This window comes from Meleagris gallopavo, chromosome Z (assembly GCF_905368555.1).
Source record: "Meleagris gallopavo chromosome Z, MGAL_WU_HG_1.1, whole genome shotgun sequence".
NCBI lineage: Eukaryota > Metazoa > Chordata > Aves > Galliformes > Phasianidae > Meleagris > Meleagris gallopavo.
Window position 1 is genome coordinate 28556367 of NC_139435.1, and position 26653 is coordinate 28583019.

The 26653-nt window shown below is 37.2% G+C and overlaps 1 protein-coding gene across 3 annotated transcripts in view; it reads left to right on the top strand.

Annotated features, from left to right (window-relative positions):
* Positions 1-18260, top strand: part of KDM4C (lysine demethylase 4C) — a 291774-nt gene extending 273514 nt beyond the window's left edge. For all 3 annotated transcript variants that reach the window (XM_085213046.1, XM_085213045.1, XM_085213044.1), the window contains 3 exons: positions 7351-7470; positions 14578-14670; positions 17238-18260. In XM_085213046.1, coding sequence (XP_085069172.1) covers positions 7351-7470; positions 14578-14670; positions 17238-17414 — 390 coding nt within the window. In that variant the 3' untranslated portion in view covers positions 17415-18260. The remainder of the gene's footprint in view (positions 1-7350; positions 7471-14577; positions 14671-17237) is intronic.
* Positions 18261-26653: the final 8393 nt, after the last annotated feature.

Sequence of the window (26653 nt, forward strand, 5' to 3'; positions counted from 1 at the left end):
CTATGCGGTCTATGATCCAATGCTAAATTTGTTGAATTACAGAAACAGTTCTGTTAATCTGGTGATTTCATTGAATTTATACCAATTCAAAACCAGAATTGCACTCCTGGGAATCAGGCCTGCTCTTTCAAATGCTAATGCACTGTGTAAATTACTGTTCCTGTTTAGATAAAATTCTGACTATGGCAAATTAGCTACCACTATCCTTTTCATTCGAATTGTCTTGGAACGTAGGAAACCTAATTTTGTGTTTCTAAAAATTTGCATGAGTACTGTATACTATAAGTTTCTCAAAGAAAAACAGTTTGACAGTCTTTTGACATCAGCAGTTGATTTCAGAGAGTTTCTATAGTTCTTTGTCTTCACTTCTGCTTTAATAGTGTTGGTAGATATATTCACTGTTTTCAGCAGCAGTATGTTATTTGTCTGTATGACAAGCTTTTCTAAATCAGAGGTGCTGTTGTAATCACATTGGTCGTGCTCCTTATAAAACAATTACTGGTAAGCATGACTGTGGGAGCTTAATCACCAGTGCTAAAGTTGAAAGTTAATGTTAGCTGAAGATAAGCAGAGGAGACAACTTGTATTAAGTGCCTTTGCAGAATGGCCTTGGGGACATTTTAGCTCTGACGTCAGGGCTGAGCAGAGGTACAGGGAAGGCACCTTTCCTGCTCTGCCCCAGAAGCCTTGTTCTCTCAAGGGTTTGTATAGCAGTATCTAACTCTTAATGACAGCTTGTTCACCACATGTTAGTTCCTCTGCATTCTTTCCTGTTCAAACAGTCTTCACATATTAGTGCAGAGAACACTATCTCATGGCAGGTATCCTAGTAGCAATGAATTGGGTTAGTAAATTAAATTCAGTTCATAATTTGAAAGTGGAGAATTTAGATAGGACTAATGAAGTCAGTAGCAACATCATTTCTGTGCAGTAGCCTATAGTTAGGCTAAGGTTGTTCATACTTTTTTGTTGTGATTCTGGGAATGAGAAATCCAGCTGAAGTCTTAACAGTTGAAATGAGTGTAGAGAGCATATTTTATCTGTATTGGCAGAAGTAACAGTTTCCACTGAAGTTTCTAAAATTCTACAATTAATGCCCATTTTGCTATGAAATAAATTTCAGTTCCTCCAGAATAAGAGGGCAAAAGTGTTGGTTATCAAGTTCTGGAGACTATGGATAAATTTCAAGTTATTTTTTAGAAACCAGGTAATTTTTAATGTAAAAGCTCAAATGAGATAATATTTTGGCTTTCTCCATGCAAATAGTTGATAGAGAAAGATGGATATTAAAGTCTGGAACATTCTTATGAATTTAAGAATGAAGGAAGTGATAAGAAATGGACAATTTCTATTTCACAGTTTGATTTTAACTGTGTGCATGGATTGGCAAGCACAAATTAAATGTTGGTATAAAATAAAATAAAATAAAAATAAAAATAAAATAAAATAAAATAAAAGTGAGATAAGTAGGATAGGAAGGCCAGGTTTATTGCAGTTAGAGAGTCTGATTTAGCTATAATTCATCTCTTCAGTATCTGTTTCTCTTTGATCTTTGAAACCACAGGGTAGCTTATATGCTTTCAGTCTTCCAGGAGGAGGATTAGAATATTGTACCTTAACCCCTATGAATGAGGGATGGAACAATATGTAAAGGATATGTATCACCAGACAGGGCAGAGGCTGAAGTCAGGCTACTACTTACCTCTGCCTTTAGCCATTTCTTCAGAACAGGTGCCATGACAGTAGCATAGTGGGGTTCAAGAGCCTTCTGATACAGAAGGCAGCAGCACAACAAAATTGATTCTCATGCAACCTAAATGTAAGACTGCAGTTGACTGATTGGAGAGTGTCTTCCTGGAGGGTTTTGATGTCTTCTGGTATAGAAATAATGAGTTACTTCAAAGTACAAAAATATATTCATCTAAACTAATTGATACAAATATTTTGCGTCGTCAAGCTTTGAGCTAACAGTCAAACAGTCTTCAAACGGATAGCATCTGGGAAGAACAGTGCCAGCTAGATTCTGCGTATATTTTTAAAAATTCCACACTATTTCTTTACCTGTAATCAAAATTATTTATACCGCTTACATATATTTTATTCTTTTGCTGCATTACAGAATCATACAGCAAGAATAGTATTATAAGTATGTGATAACTCAAAAGACCTGTTGCAAGAGCCACATGTACCCACTTTAGCCCCTCATTGTTCATATCAATTATAGTGCCACTGGTATTTCACCAGAATTTTAATAAACAATGAGGCATTTTCTGCTTAGTTTTCAAAACAAAGCAAAACAGCAAACAAAACATAGAAATGTCAAGAAGATGGAGAAAATTTTTCTAAGTGATATCGAGAAAAATGCTGTGATTAAAATACAATTTAAATAAACAAAAATATATTATTTAGAATACAGTCTAAAGCTTGGAGATTTAAAAAAATACCAGAGTTCAGCACTGTGCCTGCTAGTTAAACAGATAAGCAATTCTATTAATGTTGAGGAAAATAAATTTGGAGTTATTGAGATTCATGTCATAGGAATGACTCAGTTAGGAAATAAAGAGGTGTCCACCTGATTATGTTTGCTGTCATGGTTAATGCTTGTTTACAGTTTGATGCTCTACACTGTGTGGATTTTGTAGAAATGCCCTAATAGAAGAAAGTTGTGTGTATAACAGCCTGTAAAACACTTTAGCAAGATGCAGAAGAATGAATGGTTCAGAGCAGGAAGAGGCTATTCTATATGTGAAAGGACATATCTAATAAAAAACACTAAGTTATACCTGTTCATAAATGTAAACCCTGGTTTTGTGAAATAGCGAAGCTGAAAACAGTTGATGTTTATTCATACAGGTTGGTGATGAATATGTATAAACTTAAAGAGTGAACTTCTCACAGATGATATTTCCACTTTATGCTTTATAAAATAGATTTATTTTTTTTTTTCTTCAATATCTTTACAAATGTTTGGGCTTATTTTTGTAAACAATGGAAAATCTTAATCTTCTTTTTCTAGTTATATATATGTGAATGTTTTAGGACTATGTTCAGGGGAAACTGGTCTCCAGTAGTATTAATCAGCTGACGAGGTTGTCACATACTGATTGGAAATGTATTTTATATTTAGATCTGCTCTTCCCTACTAAGCTCACTATAGGAGCACAGCTGTGAGTTTAGTAGTCTCCTTCAGTGTTCTGATCTGATCAAGATGGAAATTGATTTCCTTCATCCTGATGGAAGTTCCAGAGAATGTTTATGCAGAAGTATGAGTGGGAGGCAGTATGCAGTTCTTAAAACAAGACGAACTGATAGAGCTTGTCAGTTGGGGGTTCAAATCAGAGACCTTCATCACTGTATCCTCTCTTGAATCAGAACAGGATCATCATAATCAAAATAAATAACAAACTCCAGGTGATCTGGTGAAGTTGTCTTGTGATTTGATCAAACAAATATTGACATTTTGTCATGATTGTTTTCCTGGAACATTTTTTAATATTAGACTATTGCTAGATTTATACCTCCTCTAAAAGATGCCATGTGGGCATTTTCCCTTTTTTCAAATAAGTCCTAGAGATAAAATCACCAATGTTATTGCTATGATTTCAAATACAATGCTTACTTTTTTGGCTGTGATATTACTGTTTTAAGTGAAGGGAGTTAATTGACCCTTCTCCACCAACCACATGCCACATTCACCTAAGACTAAATCAAGTTTGGAAGGATTTGATTCCAGTTAAGCTCTTGAAAGATCAGACGTGCTTTAATCTGGCAGTTGAAAGGCAGAATGTTGTACAAGCTTATGAAAAATTGATGGTGGATTCTGGAGCAATTCTGAAGATCAGAAATATTTTTAAGAGTGTCTTTTCAGGTTTTTAAACCTAAAAAAAAAAAAAAAAAAAAAAAAACAGAAAAGAAGGATTTTGAAAGTGTTACTAAATGATGCATTGCAGTCTTTAAGTCTTTTTCATTCAACTGTTGCATTCCTCAAACTTTTTTTCCCCCATTAAGTGCTAATATATTCTATGTCAGCTATGCTCTATTTTCCTTTCCAAGATTTTTTTTTTCTATCTAGCTTTCTGTCAGACCAGAGACTCAGTAAATTAACTTCGGCTGATATCTGTAGTCACAGAATAATTTCATCATTTCCTACCACAATCTTTACATGAAAGATTTCAGTATCCTTTCTACTATCAATTTTACTTTCCAGCTTCTCTAAGCCCGTCAGTGCCTGAAGATATGAGCCACACCTGCAGAAGATGGCTTGCTCAGCCGCACTGAAAGTTAGCCTTGTTGACTTGAGGAATCACAGGATTTAATTTTGTGCTTCCTTTGATTTCAATACATTTAGTTGTTTTTAGTATGGTTGCTTTGAATAAAATATAGAAGAAATCTAATTTGCTTACATTTTAATAATTTCAAAAATAATTGCTGATTTTTAAATAGCTGAATTCGTAAGATAATTGTAAAGAAAAACATTGTCAAAATAAAATTGTAGTTTTCCAGGGAATATATGCTTCTTACAGTTTTGGAGAAATCTCAATAGTTCTTAAATTCATCTTAAATATGTACTTTCTAGCCTTGATTTAGGAAAGCCTTCTGAACATACTTATTCATTTTTTAAAATAAATTAAGATATTTTCTCTAGGTTTCAGTGGCTGCAATTGAGATCATTGGAATTTTTCAACATTTCTCAGTTTATGGTTTCTGTTCACTTCTTTTTTCCTTATTTCTCAATGTGGGTCCATGTTTATTCTTCTATTCAGTCGGTGTCAACTATCACCACCATGATGGTGCAACTAGAGCTACTACTTACAGATATTCTGTTCAGCTTTTATGAACCAAAGTATTCTTCAGTCACTGTGGTAAAAACAAAAGGGGAAACAAAAACGTAGGAAAATTTCTTCATGACAGTGGTAGGCATAAAAAAACATTATTTATCATTCCAACATTTATTACTAATGGGTTGATTACTGTTTTAGCTCAATGTATGTCATGAATATCAAAACATATGTTTCTGAAATCAGAAAATACAGCCAGTTTTTCAAAAAAAATGTTTAAGAATTGTTATTCTCTACAAGTTTTTGCTTATAATGAAATTCTTTGAATGTCTGTGAGACTGTGTCTGAAGTGTATGTTACTTACATCAGGCTTATGAAAATGTTCAGAGATTGCCATATCTTATGCCCGACTTTTCATGATACAACTGAGAAGAGTGCGTTTGCATTTTGTTAGTTTTGGCAGCCTAAAAAATAGGTCTCATCATGCCTTCAGAAGAAAATGATGAGAATTATTTTTATGGTAAAAAGATAGAACCTTTAAATAGTCTGCGTAATACAAGAAAAGTTAGGAATTGTCAGCAATAATCAGCTTAAATGTTTTAGAATGAGTTTCCCAAATGTTGTTCCATAAAGTAAGGTATTTTGGTTATATATATATAAGAGATGAGTTTGTGTCATAATTCCAGTTCTCCTTAGTTATTTGCATGGGAACTGTCAATTTTCCATATGAGCAATTCCATTAGCCGACCTAGAGGAGCTGTGAGACTTTTTTCTTCTGCAAGATACAGAGGGACCAATTCATGAAAGGCATTTGTTCTTGGAAAATTAATGTTTGGCTTGATATTGTTGATAGATTGTTTATTTTAAGGAAATTTGCAAAATTCCACTATGTCTTTTAAAAGTTTGTTTCAAGACACTTTGTCAAGACTTTTTTAAAATTATTTTTTATGCTTTAGGAATTATAAGGGAAAAGTATAATAAGTATAATAATGTTACTGAACATCTTCACAGTTATCACGAAGGAAAAAAACTTCCTCTCTCTTTCCTGCGGAAATACTGAGAAGGGTAGTACTGAAATGCTATTTCCAACCCCATAAGTGGGTGGATCCATTGGATATTTGGTGATAGTAAAAGGACGTATCATTCTGTGTCTGTCATAAAAGCCCTTTTCAGGCAAACACAGATGATATGTCTTAGAGCTGTTCCCTTGGAGAGCTCCTGAGAGACAATAGAGACAGACAGTGTTGTCATCTGTTTTGCAAGAATGTGTGTTTCTGCAAAGCCCAGCATTATTCTGCTTTTCTCATGAGATGAATCAATTTCACGGATATATGTGATTAAAGACAATTTATCAGGCTTGGATTGGGCTAATACAGTATTGTAACAAGAACACACTCTAGTAAGGATTGCTGTAGTGTATTTTTGCTCCCACATTTTAAGTTCTTTGTCATAATCCTTGGCCTCGGTTAGAAGAGGCAGGTGAAGCTAACAATACATTTTGGTAATTATTCTATATAAATGTGAGACTGAAAAAAGTGAAAGTACCACAGCAATTTGAGATAACACCAGATCCCAAAGAACTTTGTCCTTGGGTCTTTGCATCTGAGCCCTTGGCTCTTTCTTCTCCCTTCCTGTTTTGCCTCTCAGCAGTGAGCTCAGATAGCATGAACTGAGTAGTTCCTCTCACCTCTAGGAGAAAACCATTAAAGTAGCTCTAATCTGCATCACAAGTGTTTTGAGGTAGTCACTACAAAGTACAAATGCTTTTTGGGAAGTGAATATTTGTCACAGGTGGTTTCAAAGGAATCAGTGAGCACAGAGCTGGCATGGCCTTTCTCGTGTCCATCATACTGGTTTCTGATATGAACAGTGTGGTCTGCATATAAGTTATTTGGGTCAGACCAGAACCATGTGAGGCAAAAGAGACCAGAGCAAGTATAAACTGTGCTGCTTTGACATTCTCAACAAATCAGACACAAAATTTGCCAAAACACAGGAAAAAAACATGTTTTGTAACTCCTGAAAAATAACAAGCCAAACAGAAAACCTCACCTGTTCTTCATCATATGTATTTAGACTATTTCAGTGTTTCTCCATCAGCTATGCAAAGAACTCATTGGCATTCTCACCATTTATAGTTTGATCTATAACTGCATTTTTCAGGCAGCAAAGTTAGCATCTAGCAAAATTGTGCTGCAATTAACAAAACATGAGTTATTTGAATATGTAAAGGAAATTGTTGCGCATATTCAATTGCTCTTTAGTGATCTTTATTTTCAATGTGTGACAGAAATTAATTTGGGGAAATGTATCACAGTTCCTGATAGCTATCTGATTTATGCATATGTTGCCTTGCCAATGCAGCATCAAGCTGTTAAGAGAGTTTCTTTGGTCAGTATTTCATTTTCATGAAGGCTAACAGTATCTTCTATTAGCCCATTAGCAGGATTATAAAACTTGAAACACACATGGTAATAAATCTTCTCCAATTATCAAGTTGTAAGAAGCAGCTTACTGGTAATTTCAAAGTATATTAGCTCTGACGTGAGAATCCATCCTTCTTTATAAATAGAGCAGAGATTGCCTAAAGCTGGGCCCACCTGCAGAGGGAGAGGTTGTTCAAGTGAAGTGGCCTGACGGAAAGCTGTATGGTGCAAAGTATCTGGGACCAAACACAGCTCACATGTATCAGGTGAGTGTCTATGTTTATTACCAAATGCCTATTTTTGAGATGTCTTTATTGCTTATTCAGCTCTAGCATTGGAGTGGCAGACCACAACTTCAGAGCTGCAGGAGTATGGACTAAATTGTAAACTGCTGGTGCCTTTAAATCAACACATGATGTTGTCTAAAACATTAACTAGTACTGTGCATTTCTTCCGAGTTGAGGTTTTGCCTGATCCTATGAAAGAAAAAAAATGATTATTTAATAGAACTCAGTCAATTGTCTTCATTTTGTGAGGTGAAGAGGTAAAATATTAAGAGAAGTAGTTTTTTTTTTTTCCAAGTCATTTACTTACTATCTCCAAATCAGTTATTTAATTATTTGATTTCAGGTAATTACATTATTAATGAGATAAAATCTATTATTAGTTTGTGACCACAATGTGCCCCAGGCATTTTGTGAAAGGATGGAAGGAAAGACAGTAAAAAGAAGAGTGAAAATAGCTCCACTTCCATTTCTGCAAGGTACTTCTGAATTAATTAACACATAATCTAAGGAGCATTTTATCCTCAGCAAAGGCAAAATGAAACTGAACACTGCAGCTTTAAAAGCTTTTTAAGGCTAAAAAGCTGACTTCTTATTTCAGAGACACAATAATCGTTGGTTTTTTTCGTACTTGCCTTTGAGAAAAAATCAGTCAGCAGCTTTGAGTACCCAAGTGAATGGTAGAAACTGCAATAAAACAATCGCAATAATAATAGTACTTCTAGAAGAATGAGAATCTAGGTACATTTCTTTTATATATATATAATCATTTTCACTAATGTAACTCTTTTCATCTGAAGGCTTCACATTACTGTACAAAAATTGCAAATTTGCTATTATATCTATAGATAAATTAAGGCACAGGGAGGCTAAATGATATGCTGCATTGACCTTCTCAGTTTGCCAATGACTTGCAATTAAACTCAGGTCTTCAAATGCCTGATCCCTTGAGTTAGTCTCTAAATGTTACGCTTTTGGTTATATTTAGAAGATGTATTATTTTGTGAAAGTGAAAAGTTTTGGGTTTTTTTTTTTTAATGAAATACAAAGATTATTGTTCTACAATAACAGTAATCTTCTAATCATTTAATCTTCTAAGTTTGTCTTCTAAGGAATATTGTGATCAGATTAATGTGGTTTTTTAAAACCAAAATAGTAAAAGATGAGCTTTTTGTTTTATTTTGGACCTCTTAGAAACGTGCTAAAAATAGCATAATTAATGGAAACTAGACTAGCATAAGGATGTTAGTAGGGTTTGCAGTTCCTCAGCATAGCAATTATAGGATTATTAAGTTTGGAGAAGACCTGCAAGATCATCAAATCATCGATCTGTCACCAACATGCCCACAAAACCATGTCCCTATCTGCCACATCTATACATTTCATGAACGTGTCCAGGGGTGGTGACTCTGTGCCTTCCTTGTGTAGCCTCTTTCAATGTGCACCCACACCTCCTGAGAAGAAATTTTTCCTAATATCTAACCTGAACTTCCCCTGGTGCAACTTCAGGTCACTATCGTCCTATTGTTGTTACCTAGGAGAAGACACTGATCCCACCTCACCACAACCTCCTTTAGGTAGTTGTACAGAAAGATAAGGTCTTCCCTTGGACTTCTCTCCTCCAGACTAAACAGTCCCAGTTCCCTCACCCACTCCTCATAAAGCTTGTGCTCAAGACCCCTCACCAACTTTGTTGCCCTTCATTGGACACACACCAGGGCCTCAATGTCTTTCTTTTAGTGAGGGGCCCAAAGCTGAACGCAGCACTTGAGATGTGACCTCTTCCCCGCCAGCTCATCTTCTGGCACATGGAGACAGCCTGTTCTGTGCATTTATGATAGAATCATAGAATTCTTAGAGTTAGAAAAGATCTTTAAAGGTCATCTTGTCCCAACTCCCCTTCAGTGGATAGGGACATGCGCAGCTAGATTACATTGCCCAGAGCCTGATCCAGACTGGCTTTGAAACTCTCCAGGGACAGGGCATCAACTACATCAACGGGGCAACCTGTTCCAGCACCTCACCACCCTCGCTGTAAAAGATTTTTTCCTTATATCCAACCTAATTTTACGCACTTTAAATTTGAAACCATTTCCCTTGTTCTGTCACCACAGATCGTGCTAAAGAGTCTGTCCCCTTCTTTTCTGTAGCTCCTCTTTAGATATTGAAAGGATGTAATCAGGTCACCTTGCAGATTTCTCTTTTCCAGGCTGAGCAGCCCCAGCTCTTTCAACCTATCTTCATAGGAGAGGTATTCCATTCCTTGGATCATTTTTGTGGCTCTCCTCTGGACACGTTCCAACAGGTCTACATCTCTCCTGTACTCAGGACTCCACTCCACATCTGGACCCAGTACTCCAGAAGAAGTCTCACCAGCGTAGAGTAGAGGAGCAGGATCTCCTCCCATGGCACTGCTGGCCATGCTTCTATTGATGCAGCCCAGGATATGATTGGCTTTCTTGGCTGCGAGGGCACGTTGCTGACTCATCTCCAGCTTCCCATCCACCAGTTCCCCCAGGTCTTATTTGGTAGGGTATGGTCAGTCCTTTCATCCGTCAGCTTGTATTGGTAGTGGGGTTGCCTCAACACATTTGCATGATTTTGTATTTGGATTTGTTGTACCTCATGAGGTTCACCAGGGCCCAGTGCCCAAGCCTGTCTAGATCCCTCTGGCTGGCATCCTGTCCTTCTGGTGTGTTGACTGCACCCCACTGCTTGATGTCATCTGCAGACTTGTTGAGGCTTCACCCGACCCCATCAGTGTCATTGATGAAGATGATAAAGAGTATCGGTCCCAGCAGTGATCCCTGTGGGACACCACTCATCACTGATCTCAATCCAAGCATTGGGCCATTGACCACCATTCTCTGGACTCAATCCTACAGCCAGTTCTTCATCCATTGAACCGTTTACCCATCAAATCCATATGTTTCGAATTTGCAGAGAAGTATGTTGCGGGGTACCATATCAAAGGCATAATTGAAGCCCAAATAAATGACATCATGGGCTCTTCCCGTGTCCACTGATGCAGTGACATCATCATAAAAGGCCGCCAGATTGATCAAGCAGGATTTGCCCTTGGTGAAGCCATGCTGATTCTCCTGTATCATCTCCCTGTCTGGAGGATCTGCTCCTTTATCTTTTCTTTCACAGAGGTGAGACTGACAGATCGGTAGTTCCTGAGGTCATTCTTTTTACCCTTACTCTTTACTTAAAAAGGAATGTGATGTTGCCTTTCTTCCAGTAACCAAGGACTTCACTTGATTGTCAAATGTTATTGAAAGTAGCTTGGCGATTTGATTTCCTTCTTAAGGAAAGTCCAGCTTTCATGGACCTCTTTGCCCTTCAGAACTGACTCTGAAGCAATTGTTACAACCAGAATCCTCGACAGTGTGAAGTCTGTTCTCCAAAGTCCAAGGTAGTAGTCTTACTGCCCCCACTCCTGATTTCACCAAGAATATAGAACTCCATCCATGATCATGCTGCCCAAGACAGCTTTCATCCACCCCATATCCAACCAGTTGGTCTCTGTTCATGAGCAGCAGGTCTGGCAGGAGGCTTCCCCTGTTCTCTGACCAGCTGTTTCAGGAAGTTATCTTCCACAACTCCAGGAACCTCCTAGTTTGCTTCCATTGCACTGTATTATATTTCCAGCAAATGTCAGGTAAATTGAAGTCCCCCACAACAAAAAGGACGAGTGATTGTGTGACTTCTGTCCCATGCTTGTAAAGCATTGTATCTGTCTCTTCAGCCTGGTTGGGTGTTCTGTAACGGACTCCCACCAGGATATCAGACACGTTGGCCTTCCCTCTGATCCTTACCCATAAGGACCTGACCTTGTGATTCCCAGGATTGAGCTTTACAACACTGAAATGCTTCCTAACATAGAGAGCCACCCTGCCAACCCTCCTTCCTCTTGAAGAGCTTACAGCCCTCCATTGCAGCACTCCAGTCATGAAAATGATCCCACTGTGTTTGCTGATTGTGACTAAAGTTTCCTGCTGCGCAGTGTCTTCTAGCTCTTCCTGTTGCCCATGCTGTGTGTATTGGTGAAGATGCACTTCAGCTGAGCTATTGTCTCACCCACATCCCTGGCATGCCACCCTCTAGGCTCGTCTCTAGCAAGCCTGTTTTTATTTTTTTCCCCTATTGAGATAGGTGGATCTCATCTTTCTCCAGTAGCTTTGGTGCTGAATAAACCCCCCTCTGATTTAAAAAAATAAATAAATTAATAAGTCAGAATTCCTCCGATGGTACCAGTCGCTTAGCCATGTGTTGATCGGGTGGGTTTTCCTGTTCCTCTCAGCGTTTTCCCCTTAAGGGATCAAGGAAATCATTACCTACACTTCCAATCCTTCAGCTGACTGCCCCAAAACCCTGAAGTTCCTTTTAATAGCCCTCAGGTTTCTCTGTTTGACCTCATCACTGCCAACCTGAACTACCAGAAGTGGATAATAAACATTAGAGACAACTGTGAGCTGCTTTTAACAAAACGAACTTTTTAAACAAACTGGGGAAACAGCAAAGATTAAAGGGTGTCCAAGTTGTACTATACAGGATTTCTGAAATTTTGCAAGCATTTTAATCTGTATGAGAGGACTGCCAAACATGACCACAGATTACAGAAAGTCTGTGACATGCAAGGTGCGAGATTAACTCCAAGACACATGAGTAATGCTTCCTATTTATATGTGGTTTCCAACACAGCCTCCAGGACACATGCATACATGCACACTATTCTCTGATCTCTATTGGACACTTGAGATTCTTATACCAAAAGAATCTCTTTTGTGTTCTCTTATATTGTACCACAAAAGGAGAGACTGAAAATGAGTCTCTGAAACAACTGTCATCTGATACAACAAATCTGTTTGAATATCCAAATACAGATAAATCTGTGAATTGTTTTCATGTTCTTGAGACATTTGTACAGAATTTGACAGTGCTTGTGCATGCAGGAGTTACGACAAAATGTATCAGAATTCGTTTCACTTAGCTTAACATTTGCCATCCAGTTACCCCACACAATCCCCAAGCAGAGTTATACCTGCAAATGAAGTAGGTGTTCATTTCAAATGAAACTGTTAATGAGGTCTACCTGTGTGATGTCATTTTTAATGTAGGTATTATTGTTTTCAGTGTTTATTTCAGATTTTCATTTGAGATGGTTAAATTATTCACCCTGTTGTTTTCTACATTTTCCACTGATCCTTTAATCTTGTTGTCGTGATGAAAGAAAATCTCATGGAGAGAATAACGTGCTACACAGACACAGTACAGCTGCAGAAGTGCAAATAAAATAAATTGCTGGATAAAATAGATGATTGATGATGTAGTATATGCAGTCTGGAATAAGTTTGAGTTATTTGAGACAATGGTTTTGTATTTTGCATGAATCACAAAACAAGTGGAAGTCTTAGAGAAATGCTTATGTTTGCCTTTAACATTATGGCAAATATATTTCCAGTGCAGTTTCATGCTGAATTATAGCTGAAAACCTTCCAGTTGCAAAGTTGAACATATTTCACACAGCAAACTTGTAAGATTCTGTGGTATGAAGCAGTCTCCTCCCTCTTTACCCTGCTATTAAAACAAAAGTATTTGCCCATTAATTTTCTCATTGCATGGAACCAAGGGAGTTTATTTCCTGCCTGATTCTTTCACTGGTGATCCATAACAAGCATTACTGCAGATACGAAGCAAAAACATGCTATGAAATGTATGAAGCAAAAAAATACTATGAAATGTACTATGCAGTAAAGAGCAGGAAAAACAGAAAGTCTGCTCACAGATAATAGTGAAAAATAATAAAATGGTCATAGTTTAAACAAGCTTAAGTCAAAGGGACCTTTAGGTTCCTCTAGAGTACTACTCTCTGATTCGGCCTATAAGCTTAGTAAAAGGAACAGAGGGGCAAAGATTTTTTTACACATCCATGCTCTGTGGAGTTTTCCTTGGATTTTAAATGTGTTCTGGATTTGTGCATCCCTTTTAAATTGTTTTTAAAGATATCTTGTTTTTAAAGAAGTTTATAGCTCATACACCTGTACCCTTACTTTTGACAATGGATACATTCTGTTGGATTCTTCAGCTGTTAAAATTAATCTGACACTCTCAGTCAAGGCAAAGTTTTAATTTGGACCTACAAAACCCACTCCATCTACAACTTGAAATGCATGATTTTTCAGATTTACTTATGATAATACTTTAATAATGTTTTTATATGTTTGCGTTTGGACTTATTATTCCAATATAAGTCTGTTGTCATTCAAATGGTATCATTAAATGGAATGGGACTTCTTTTAAGTTCATGCCAAACTTTTAAGTACAGTTTCTGTAGGAACTAAAACTGCAGTCCTAGATAATAGCTGAAAGTCACAATTGTTAGACGAAGTATGAAAAAAAAATCAGCTACTGAAAAGACATAAATGCTTCAAAGCCTCAGCATTTTAACATTCCCCACACCTAGTTACATTTCCTTTCTCATTTTCTGCTAACGGGGTTCATGTTGGATTAAATCTAAACCTAAGCATGATAAAGCTTTTCATCTTCTGAACAGAGCATTTTAAAGAAATTCCATCAGATTCAATAAAATTCTGTTAACTGCTATTTCCCTAGTTGTCACTCATACTTAGTTTCTTTTGACATCGTCTTCCTCAACCTTGAAGCACAGGATGTTAAAATTAAATTTATTTATTTATTTATTAGAAGCAAGGGAAAAAAATGAGGCAAATTAAAATGACATGAAGACGTTTAATACATCAGTCCTACAAAATTATTTTGTCTGTGTTGTTTCTACTCTGCATTCCTAATAAACTTTATTTTACTGTGTGTGTGTCAGTGTTGATTTTGAAGTCTCTTTGCTTAGGTGTTTTTTTTTTGTCTAATGAAGATTCTAAGAAATAACATTTTTTTTTCTGTTTTATCTTAATTTCACTAAGATAGAAATTATTTATGTTCAAATCTTCTCTGCTTGCAGATGCTATTTTATTCAGACATCTCCAGAAATTTCCCAGAGTTAAATCACGATTTCATGATTTTTTTAAAAATACTCCTTTTTTTTTTTTTTTTTTTTTTTTTTCCAATTAGGTTGAGTTTGAGGATGGTTCTCAAATACTAATGAAGAGAGAAGAGATCTATACCCTAGATGAAGAGCTTCCTAAAAGAGTGAAAGCACGTTTTGTGAGTACTTTCTGATAACTTCATGGTGTTTATATGCTCAAAATGCCAACAATACTATCCCTGGCTTAATTCTTACTTTTCATTTTAATTTGTACAGATTTTACACACCAATTAGCACAAGTTCACATTTACCAGTGAGAAGGGTTTGTTGTATATCTAGTACAGGCAAATGCTATCAGACTTAATTCTTGTCTCCCAAAGGAGTCATTGTGATAGAATATCTGTCAGATCATAAGTAATATTTTAAATTTTAAAATAGATAAATGTTATGTTCTTTCAGAATGCTTTTATAATGTCCATGCTTTTTGAAAAACTTTCCAAGTTATCAGAGCTTTGAGATTTTAAATGCTTTTAATTTAATAGAAATACAATTAACTTGTCCTAAGAAACAGAACACCTGATTCACCAAAACTCATTAATATCACTAACAGGACTTATAGCATTTCACTGATCTTTGGTTTAAAACCAGACCCTCATATTTTTCCAGTTTCTTGTGGTTCCAGACAACATCCACTGGTTAACTATATGCCATTCAGAAAAGAGCTGAGGTTCTTGAGGAGCAGAAGTTTGAAAAGGGAAAGTTCTGCCATACGGATATTGGAGGAAACAGATCTGTCTTTGTCTAATGCTTAGATGTTTGTGTAGTTCAATTCAATACTAATTCTACTCAGAAATGCATTGTGCTCGTCTCAAGTCCGTGTTCTAATTTAGCATTCTTTGTTCAAAACTGTGCCTTGTAAGTTGAATTATCTTTCTTAATCTAACAACAAAGCATAAAGATGCTAAGTTGTTTTCATAAATAAGAGAAATAATTCAGTATTGTGTGAAAAAAGGGTAACTCTCTTATTAGAAAAATGAAGCTTTAAAAGGGAGAACATTGTACAGTGTACTTTTCGTTGCTGCAAGGTGGCAGGCTCATACACAAAACCTGCTTACATATCTGTTATGTGACATTAATTTGATTATTGAGAGCTGGATATGTGGCATGGTAGGGGGATAATGTGTAGAGTGGATTCTTCAGGCATATTCAGCTTGGATGAGTTTGATGGCCTAACACAGCATCACACATAGGTGTAGATAAGTAAATTTGACTTCCCTTTTTTTTGCTTCTTGCCTGCTTGTTCTTGCCATCAGTGTCTCCTTTCAGTCATTCAACAGCTATCCCTTTTGTGGAGGCTGTGTCAAGGGCAAGGATTGCCCCTTAATGCATGAATGGGCAAGAAAGCGAGGAATAGAAGAGACAGAAATCTGAGGTTGTCAGTGAGTGCCCGCTGGCAGGATGCCCATGATTTACTGAAGGAATAGAATGAGATTAGGACAACTCTTTCCAGTCGGAGGTGCAATAGTCAAATATTCCTGACTGAGGCAATTTTTGGCCATTTGTTTGTGGTAAGTGCAGACACCTTTCAGTGTCCTAATTATCTAGGGTTAGGAAAGATGTCATGGAAAATGTTGAACAAACCATCTGGATATATTCAGTGTGTCTTCAATGTTTTTTAATTATATTCAGAACTCAATTGGTTATTTTTTTTTTCTTTTTAGGGAGACTACTTACATAAAGCTTTTTTAATTAATTGCATGTCCCGTAGAACAAAAACTAGCATTTCAGTACGAATATCATTATGGACATAACTGAGTTCATGCTCTTTTAAAAATGATATTTTTATAGTTCAGTATTTTATTTTTGCATCTGACACCATTCAATTTATATGGGCGTTAGATATAGGTTAAAAAACACTGAATTTGGTCAGCTACAATGTCCAGTCTGTACACAGGCCTTTCCATGATTCTCCGCTGTTCCCTTGGGTTCTATAAAAAATGGATTTATTCCTCAAGGTATGTTTAACACTTCCTTCACCTCCTCATGCTGAATAAAGACATTGTTTCCCCTTCTTGAAATATATGACACTAATTTCTTCTAACCAGTGTTTTTCCTAATTGGGGAAATTTTACCATGACTCAAGTAATGGAAGTTGGTTCCAAACTCTGCCACTGCTTTCCCCAAATGGATTGCTGTTTACCATCCTGCTTCTTTGTTGCAGTTGATCCTTTAAGTTTGCTGAGAAACAGCTGTTGATTCCAGCTCTTAGTAAATCAACCAGCATGCAGGTTTGTTAACAGAAGTCCTTGAGGTACATTGCGCTTAAAACATGTCTGAATAAAACACAGTTGTGGATAATACTTGATACTGCTAGGAGTGAAACTACCCAACAATTGTGTTATTTCTGTGTTGCTGTATTGCATTCTGAACGAGTGTGATTTTCTGAGTTTTGAATAAAAACAAACCTAGCTGGTATCAGTCACTAGGAACACTAAAGATCTAAAAAATTAATTTATGAACATACAAAACAGGGAAAGTAAAAATTATACTTTAAAATGTGTGTTTAAACTATATATTTAGTATTTATACATTTTTCTAAAAACTCCGTCGTAACTGAATAATCAATCGTAGTTAGTGCCTTGGTGATCTAGTGGAATGTACCTGTATTTCCATGTAACTCCACTAAAATATATCAGAACGTGATAGCGTGTACCAAGCCTAATATGTATTTAATGTCTGGTTTTAGTCTACAGCGTCTGACATGAGATTTGAAGACACGTTTTATGGAGCGGATATTATCCTGGGAGAAAAGAAGAGACAGAGAGTACTGAGTTCCCGTTTTAAGAATGAGTATGTAGACGATCCAGGATACCGCACCTTCTTAAAAAGCTCGTTCGTGAAGAAGTGCCAGAAGGGGCAATAAATGAAGTAATGAAGAGACAAAGACAGACAGACAGGCACACACACACACTGTCTTAGACTGGTCATAGCTGACTAAAAAGTCAAGCAGCATTAGTTGCAATTGGTTTTGAGTTAATTAAGCACTTGGTTTTACAGTGAGCCAGTTTATACGTAAGCCTCATCAGATAAAGTACTTGAGTTATTACTTCTTCAGTTAATGTAATAAAGATTTTGTAATACTTTTCATTTTGAAACTAGGAGGGAAAACCAAGAGAGAGTAAAACGGATTACACAGCAATAGACTGGAGAAAATTTTTGTTTGAAGTTAGTGGTAAAAATTCTCTTTGAGTAGTAGAAGATTCTCAGTCAGAAGAGGAGACACTTTAATAAACAGAGACAATTGCACTGGCTCGTTTTTTTTCTGCCGATAGGGAAAGATGTTAGGTTTAATAATAGCAGTTTTTATGAAACATTTTTAAAGCAAATACAAATATGTACGGGATTAAGACAAACAAAATCTGTACTTCGTACAATACCCTCAGTAGGGTTTGATGTGGACTCAATTGTTGACTTAAATATTTTTGGCTTTTCAGAAAGTATCTTCAGCACAGTAATGATGTTTTGTACACTTAAAGAGGCAGATTTCTGCAGTTATTTTTGAACACGTTTTTCATAAGATCTATAAAAATAGCTATTTGTAAAATATTATTTTCTTTCATTATATGTATTAAAAATTAGAGTTTAAAAATATATGCTTAACAGGCTAGTTTTGAATGAATATAAGATGGTCTTCCTTTTAAAATAATGGTCTACCACTGTAATAATATTTTAAACAAATATATAAATAAATAATTTCCTTTTACTTGCATCATTTTGTCTCTTGACATGATTATCAATTCCAGCACCTCTGGTACTTAAAGGAGAAACTTCACTATCTGCAGTACACATGTAGTTTCCTGAACACAACACAAATACATTACTTAGTATTCAAACAGTAACTTGATAAATACTTTAATTCCTTGTCTATTTCTCTTCACGCTTTGGGATCTTGATCTTTTTGCATGTTTCACAGAAAACAGCATGTCTGAATGCATTTCCTGCCTATTTGTCTGAAACACTTTGGTTTGTGAAACCAGAAGAGAGCTTTATCAAAGTTACATCATCTGTTTCTTATAAACTGGCCCATCAGCAGGATTTCTGACTTCCTGCCATCGGAAAAAAAAATCTTTCTCAAAGTACAATTTGAGCACTGCTGTTTCTCAGGCTCTGCTTCTAATAAAAAACCAAAAAGCCATATGTATCAATATATGAACCCAAGGAATTTTTCATGACAAACCCAGTGCTTCGCTTGCCAAGATGCACTGTTGCCCTCTGCAACAGTTGTTGTCTCACTGTTGCCCTTTGCATGATTTTTATTTGTTTATTTATTTTGAGTGGAGAGTGAAGTCTATTCATCTACTGTGTGACATCTCAATTATAAATTTAATTTTTCTGTGTTACATTAACTATTTCTTATTTTACAATGAAATCACTCAGAATCCCTTTAGTCTTAGAAATTGCTTAGCTGTGACAATCATAATGTATTTCTTACTGGCATATTTTTTTAGGGGTAGTGGGTTTCAGTGAGCACTGTCTGGCATATTTCAGAATATCAGAGCTTTTTCCAGAGTCGTAAAAGAAAAATTACCAGTGGTACTGTACCAAAATGCAAGATTGCTGCCCTCGTGATATAAATACAGCTGGTGGATGTTATTACATATAATGTAAACACCACTAATAACTTCTTGATATTAAGTTCCATAACACTGTTCAAGGATAAGAGTGATAGTGTGATCCATCCATCATGAAGGAGATAAGAAATATTACATTATTTTTCAGTTCAGTAGATGTAAACACACTTTCTAAATAAATAAATGAGGCTGTGAGGTACTACACAGGTTAAATGTTAAGTAAATGTTCTTTGACTGCATCTCATGACCTCTTAGTCAAAACTGAATAAATAATTACCCTGTCTCTACAAAATGGATGTAGAATCTTTCTCTTCAAGTTCCTTGATAGGAATAATTTCTGAATGTTATAAGGTGCTATAAAATAGCTATCCTTCTTTTCCAGCTCCGGAAAAAGTAAGTCTGAAATGTACTTTTCTTGATTTTAAATAAATAAGTTTTTGAATATGAAAATAACTAAATGTCCCTAGTTTTTAGTAGTGGAAAATTGAGTTTTGAGATTTAAAACAATGACCATGCTTTAGGAGGTCAGGATGGAAAGTAACTCATACGTTTTAAAAATACAGTTCATTTTCCATGGTGCTGTGTACTAATAATGCTTTGCTTTAAGAAAGGAGAAATATTAGATTTAATAAACAGAATATAAAAGGAATTTTGTTTTAGTTTTTAAGCCACTGAGCTTTGTCTCTTGAGGTCCTCTGTATAATTGGATTTCTTGTTTCCTGAAGTATGAAATGTGGAGCTGTATTTGCTATTAAGTGCAAAAATATTGACCTTGATTTTCCTGTTTTTGTCTCCTTATCTATGAAGCTGAGAGAATGATCTCATGAGGCGTTGGGAGGCTTTGTGGTTTGGTAAGTGCCAGATGCAGAGTGCCATGTAAAGAAAGGAAGAACATAGTTACTGCTGCAGCAGTTTCATGCCTCCTGTCGCAAGACCTTATAGCACTTGCTAAACTGTATTTGCTAGGCATCCAGCCAAGAAAGAGCTTTCCTGTCCCTTTGCAGCTTCTCAGATTTCATATATTTTTCGGTCCCATGTAAGTGGGACTGATGTGGACCTTATTAGTATGTGTGAAGGCATGATGGTAAGTGATGCGCATATAATAGCTGGTGTGCCAACTGCTGGGAACAGGAAGCTTGCCACTGTCTGAATGAATTTGAAATAGGTCATTTATTGCCGATGTAGCCATTTCTAAATAACCAGGTTCTCACTCCCATAAAACTTTTCATTGGTGTTTCTGTCCTGTTTTTATGTCTTTTCTGCTGAAAAAACATCAGGCCATCACCAGTTGCTTACAGTGAGGTCCAATAGGAAAAGTGCAGTGTTACCTTTAAAGTCAGGCTAACTGAATTGTGGTGATTTTCCTAGAAGAGACCTGCATACCTCCAAGAGGAACCACTCTCTTTCTATTACCTTAGTCCCACAGTAACAAAGTAAATTGTTTTGCACATTCAAAAATCCTGAAGGCTATGTGTGTGAGTGCAGAGTACACAAAGTACTAGCTTGACAGGCCAGAGTGCATTTTATTTTTTTCACCATATTCTCATTCATCTCAAAAATACTGAGGAAGAGTCTTGAATACTTGAATTTATGCTGGCTTGTGAAGCAGACTATTTTAGCACTGTGATTTCCTCAGCTATAGCTAAGGTTTGATAAAATCGCATTACTGGAATTAGATAAAAATTAGATTACTTCTCTTGAATCCTATTTTCTCTTGTATTACTATAGAAAAGCAATTTTGTTGGTGCTTAATAGGAGCTACAAAATGCATTGTGTTGTGCTACAGTGCTTAAAAAATTTCAATTAAAAGGAGAAATTGATAAATTCCTGCAAAATCTTTTTGCTTTGAAGCTTGTTTACACTCTGCAGCTGTAAGTGAACAGCAGGCTTTTGTAGCATATAGTATTATACCCTGACACTTAAAATGCAGCAGGATAAAAGCTGACCCTATTTACACAGCTCCACCCTTTCTTATTTTGTGAGATGTTCTCCAGCATACCAACTGCAAGAGAAAAAAATGCAGATGAGGTAAGTACTGCTTAAATGATCATCTGGCTAAATAGCAAATAATTTTATTTGCTACCTGTTCTGCTTGAGTTAGGCATCTCTGTGTAGTGGCACAATCCCAACTGTTAACTTTGATAACAGGTGATGGCAAAATTTTGCTTGGATAATTTTGCTTGGATGCATGAAATAATTCTTTTCATGTAAACAACGTAGCAGCATTTTTATTTCCCTTTAAACAACATAAGTATTTCATGCCAGTGCCCAATAGCATATTAGCAGGAGGGACACCTTATGTATGGTGTGTGAGCTGAATCTTTCCTACCCATATGCAGAAAAGTCATATTCATCTTTAAAAAAAATACCAGAGCCATCTGAAAAGTTTATTGCGCACCTTTGAACTTCAGAAGCCATCTCTGAGGGATCATCTTGAATCCCGAATACCTCAGATAGGAGTCTTCTCTGATATACTTAGCGAAAATAAAATGAGTGATGATATGGTGGAGTATAAAGGTTGCAATAGAGTTAATCCAAGCTGTTGTATATACTGCCTGCTTGGTTATGGTTTCACAGTTACAACCAGACCAAACTGTCCCGCAGCCTTGCTGCTGAAACATTATTCTTAACAATTTAATGTGTTTCCTATATCTAGACTTGTAGGCAGGGCTGGTAGCTGCCAAATATTTCTTCTGTAAGAGCTTTTGTTCAGTTGCTAATAACTTTAGCAATGTCGGTAGGCTACAGCTGAAACTTTTGTTTGTCGATAACTGAAAAACATCAGGGAACTCAAAGCTGTTCATTAATTTGGAAAAACGATACTGGAGAAGATAACCTTTGGTCCTTCTCTCTGGAATGGGGCCATTTGACTGAGTGTTACACTTGAGTGCTCCATGCGGAGGGCTCTGAGATTGGAGCAGCCATTTACCACCATGCACATCCAGCCCCAGTGCACTTCTGCTGTGACAGAGGACACTGTATGCGCAATGCCAATGCCATCACATTGGGACACTCACCTTGCCAGGGCTGCAAACTGGGAAGGCCTTTTCCTGTCCTCTGGAGTTACTTAAGTGGAGGGCAGAGATGTGTTCTCTGTTGTTGTCGGTGCCTTTCTGGTGTTACTGCAGTAGAACAGGAAAGGAGGAGAAAGAAAACATAAAAATCTGTCTTCAGAGGGAAAAAGGAAAAAAAAAGGAAAGAAAAAATAAATAAAGAATTAAGGCAGATAGGGAGCATTCATGGAGCTGGAACGGGAAGAAAGAGTGGGATGAGATTCCAAAAAAGAGATTGGGTCATAGTCCTTTGCAGAACCCAGGATGCCCGAGGCTCAAATTTCTTCTGGTATAAGCAAATGGCTGTGAAATGTACCAGCAAATTACTGGCAGGTTGCCTATAGGAATAGCTGTTCCTGATGCCAATTACTGCATCAACTGAAGGAGCAGTCATCTTTATTCTCCCAAGGACTTGATCCTCCTGTGCATAAAGGGAAAGACAACTACATGCTACAAGTTTTAAAATACGCTTATGTCTTTATTTCTTTATTTATTTCAGATTGATCATCATGAAAAAAAGAAAAAAAAGCAACACAACAATGTGCATTTGTATGCATTTCAATTTCTGAGCCAGTGTAAGGTTGCAAAATGAGGTATACGGCAAATGCCAGAATTTTCCCAAGAGAAGGAACATCATGTTTGAAGCCTCCTTATCTGTTTCTTACAGATCTAGTCACTAGAGCAACTGTGGGGAAGAATCACCATAGTGACTCTCTGGGATGCACAGGAGTTAAAGCAAGAAAGAATGGAGATGCACTGCATTCCCAAAGGGCATTTCTTGACACAGTACTAACAGTTGATGGCAATGTCATGCTGCATTATTGAGGAGAAAAGGCTCAAGGAACAATGTAATGGAACAAAATTATCTTCGAAAAGTTTCTGTGTCTAAAAGTAGTTCTCTGCAATACATATGCCTCGCTGCTCCTCTGTGTGCCTGGGTAGTGGGATGAGCAACAAAGCTGGTTGTTCACTCCAGTGCTGAGAGAGCAACCCAGGGCGACTTGCGTGGCCCTGTTGTTTCCCTTGGAGTCCTATTAAGTGAGTGGAGGCAGGACAGCAGAATTACTTATTTATTACATAGAAAGATTTAGGAAAAAAAAAGATTATTTTTTCATTTTCCTACTGGCCATGATGTGTAGGAGGAAACAGCAGTTTTAGATTTCTGTCCTAAAATGCCTTTGTTATTTTGAGTAGTAAATCCTCTCAAAATGGCTGGGACTATTCTGTTCACTGCCACTCCACTCTTGTAGCTCCCACACCAAATTTTCTCTCCTGACAATTTCCTCTTTGCCAAAAGGCAGAGGAAAGACAACTAAACTTCTTCTCTCACTTCATGCATAGAACTGAAAAAAATTTTTTTCTGTCATTCTTTGTCTGACAGGAAGTAATCTTCTAAGGAAACCATCTCAGTGTCTCTAGTTTTATATATGACTTTGTTATGCAAAAATGACTTTGTCTAATATATATTAGTTTAATATAAGTGTCTGGCTGCATTAGTGCCCATGTGCTGACAGGAAGTTTCTGGCTATGTTTGTCCAAGTAGCTGGTAATTCAGGTGCCCCATGTCTCTGCAGAAATGAAGCATCCTTGTCAGTACTGTCTAGAGTAAAATCCATGATCCACTGAAAACAAGATTGTTACTTCTTGATGACAGATTTCCATTTTTTATCTTAATTTAAGGATATCAGCGTGGTCCTGAATAGAAAATAATACCCACCAGAAATTAACAAATGACCAGCAGACTCTAGACAGCAACATACTTAGCTTTACCATTTTGTTGAACATGAGCACCAGAACTGTAGAGTTCTTCATGGTTAAACATTTGTAAGGTGCATTTATGCACAAAATATATTTCCTTCAATGAAGAAAAGGAAAAAAACAAACAACCCCCTAAACAAACAAACAAACAAAACAAAACAAAAAACAAACCCAAACACCTGACTTGAGAATGCCAGGAGACATTAGATTTTAATGGAAATTATTAGTGGGACACATGCTACATACAAAGCTCTAGCTGTAGCATGAGCTGCTTAGGCTTATTTTGATATAACTGTTACCTCAGTCCCTGTAAGCAGTGGGCAGCAGTTCAATGCTTCTTGGGAATGCAGTGCTTCCCCTTTCTTGTCCCTGCTGTATCATGTACCATAGACGATCATATAATGGCTCTTTCCTACAGTTTATGTAGTGATTAGAGCTATTTGACTCTAATAAAAAATGGATATCTTTGTCACTGAGAATAGGCATTCCTAAGTGGGAGAGGATTTCAGTTCTGAAAGCTAAGGAGATACCTGAAACAACGCTGGAAGTGGAGTATTTACAAGCAGCCGAGTAGGGCCTCTTATAGGTAGTACATGGGATTTCAAGATCCCATTTCCCAGGAAAATTGTTACTTTGCTCCAGAGAGCTTCCTCTGTGAATTTGTTCAATTTCTGTAGTTCTGGATGGACTGACTAGGCGTAGTGCCAAGCAGCAGATGTAGTCTGTTCCAAGCATGCCCTACTGTTATCTGAAGGACGCCTTGTCACTCTTGTGTCTCCATGCTCCATCTGTGGGTTTTTATTTACCTGTCTGCTTAGGACCTGGCTGGCAGGTTGAGAATGTTCTGCTTCACTTGTTCACATGCAGTATCTTTGTGGTCACGAATCAGGGAGTAGTGCTGTCCCAGACCATGAAGGGGATGTTGGCTGTAATGTGTATTTCAGCACTACTAAATTATGACATGGCTACAGGTAACAGTGCTAAGTACAGCTTTAAGCTAAAAGTTAAGGTGAATTTTGTGACATTTTTGCCCACAGCTAAAAGATGAGAGTATGGCCTAGTAACACTGTGTCGAGAGCTCACAATTTTGACACCATGTTCCTATGTGATTTTAGGGCAGTCGCCAGATACACTCTTTTTTCTCTGCTCAGAAAGATTAATGAATGTGACATTACATGAACAGGTTAAATAAATCTTAAAAATGGAAGAACTGGTAGATGTTGTCAGATAAATCGTTGCATAAAGCTCTTCAATAGCTTCTTTATGCATGGCAAAGGGAAGCTGAGGCTACATGAGAGAGTTCCTGCAATTAACAGCAAACCTTTGCAGAAAGAACTACTTATAGCATGCCACTCAGACAACAATTATTCCCATACCCTTTCAGAATAGGCAGCAGACAGAATGACACGCCTGTATGCAGAGTTCTTTCTCAGCCTTTGAAAACACTAGGGAAAAATGCTGATTTAAATCTACTGCTGAACCCTCCAAGCCCTTTGTCCTTAAAAGAGCACTGATGCTTGAATACAGCACTGTAAAATTTTAGAATAGTCAGTGTCTATGTTTCGAGAAAACTCACCTGGTATTTGACTGTGCTTCCACAGCTGGGGATACTAACAAGTGCTGTAGATGTGCACACAGAGTGCAACCTCCACCCATAAGCACATAAACAGCATGCATCACACTCAAGTTTCAGTACTTTGTCCAATGGCATTCTCTCAGAACAATGTCACTATGTAAACACTTTTATTGCAAAGTATCCATCAAATTAACTACTAGAACAGCACTGTGTAAATTTATGTCAATTAGTAGTGTTCTAAAAGGACAGAGAAGGCAGCTGAGAAGCTCCAAGAGGTTAATCACTTTCCATCAGAATTATAAATTTTATGGTGTGTTTTAAAAGGAAGGACACACTAGCAACTGACAGAAGCGCTGGAGGATAACACTACTTGTATGTCAGCACAAGTGATTTCTGAGTGATTAAAAGTGACTGGACTTAGTGACAGACTACTATTTTCCTAGTGGAAAGGAGACTGTAGAATGACAGAATGGCGCAGGTTGGAAGGGACCTTAAAGCCCATCCAGTTCCAACTCCCTAGCCATTGGCAGGGCTGCCTCCCACCAGCTCAGGTTGCCCACGGCCCATCCAGCGTGGCCTTGAGTACCTCCAGGGGTGGGGCATCCACAACTCTCTGGGCAGGCTGTTCCAGAGCTCTCTGCCCCCATAGTGAAGAATTTCTTAGTATCTAGCCTAGATCACCCTTATTTTGGTTTAAAATCATTACCCTTTGTCCTATCGCTACATTTCCTGATGTTCAGTCTCACACCAGATGTTACTTCTGTGATAGTGGAGAATCCTACATGGAAACATGATGAGAAAAATAGGGCTTGTTTACCTCATGAGATGCACTGTGTTATGTCACGGAAAGAGTCATCTATCTACTTCTCTGGTCTGCCTTCCCTCTTTGCCCAAACCAGTCTTCCAACAAAGCAGACAAGGACTGAATTAAAATTAAGGCTTGAAACATACACATTTCTACTTCAACAATGAAGATGTGGTGTAAAAGGAGGTTTGACTTCATTGCAAGTTTTACTTCAGCTATTTGTTGGATGTGTTTGATGATACTTTGCATGAGGAAGCACAAGAATTTGCTTTTTCCTACATAGAGCACAACCAGCTTGTTCAGTGTAGGATGGTGTAGGATGGGGCCTACATCCCTTTC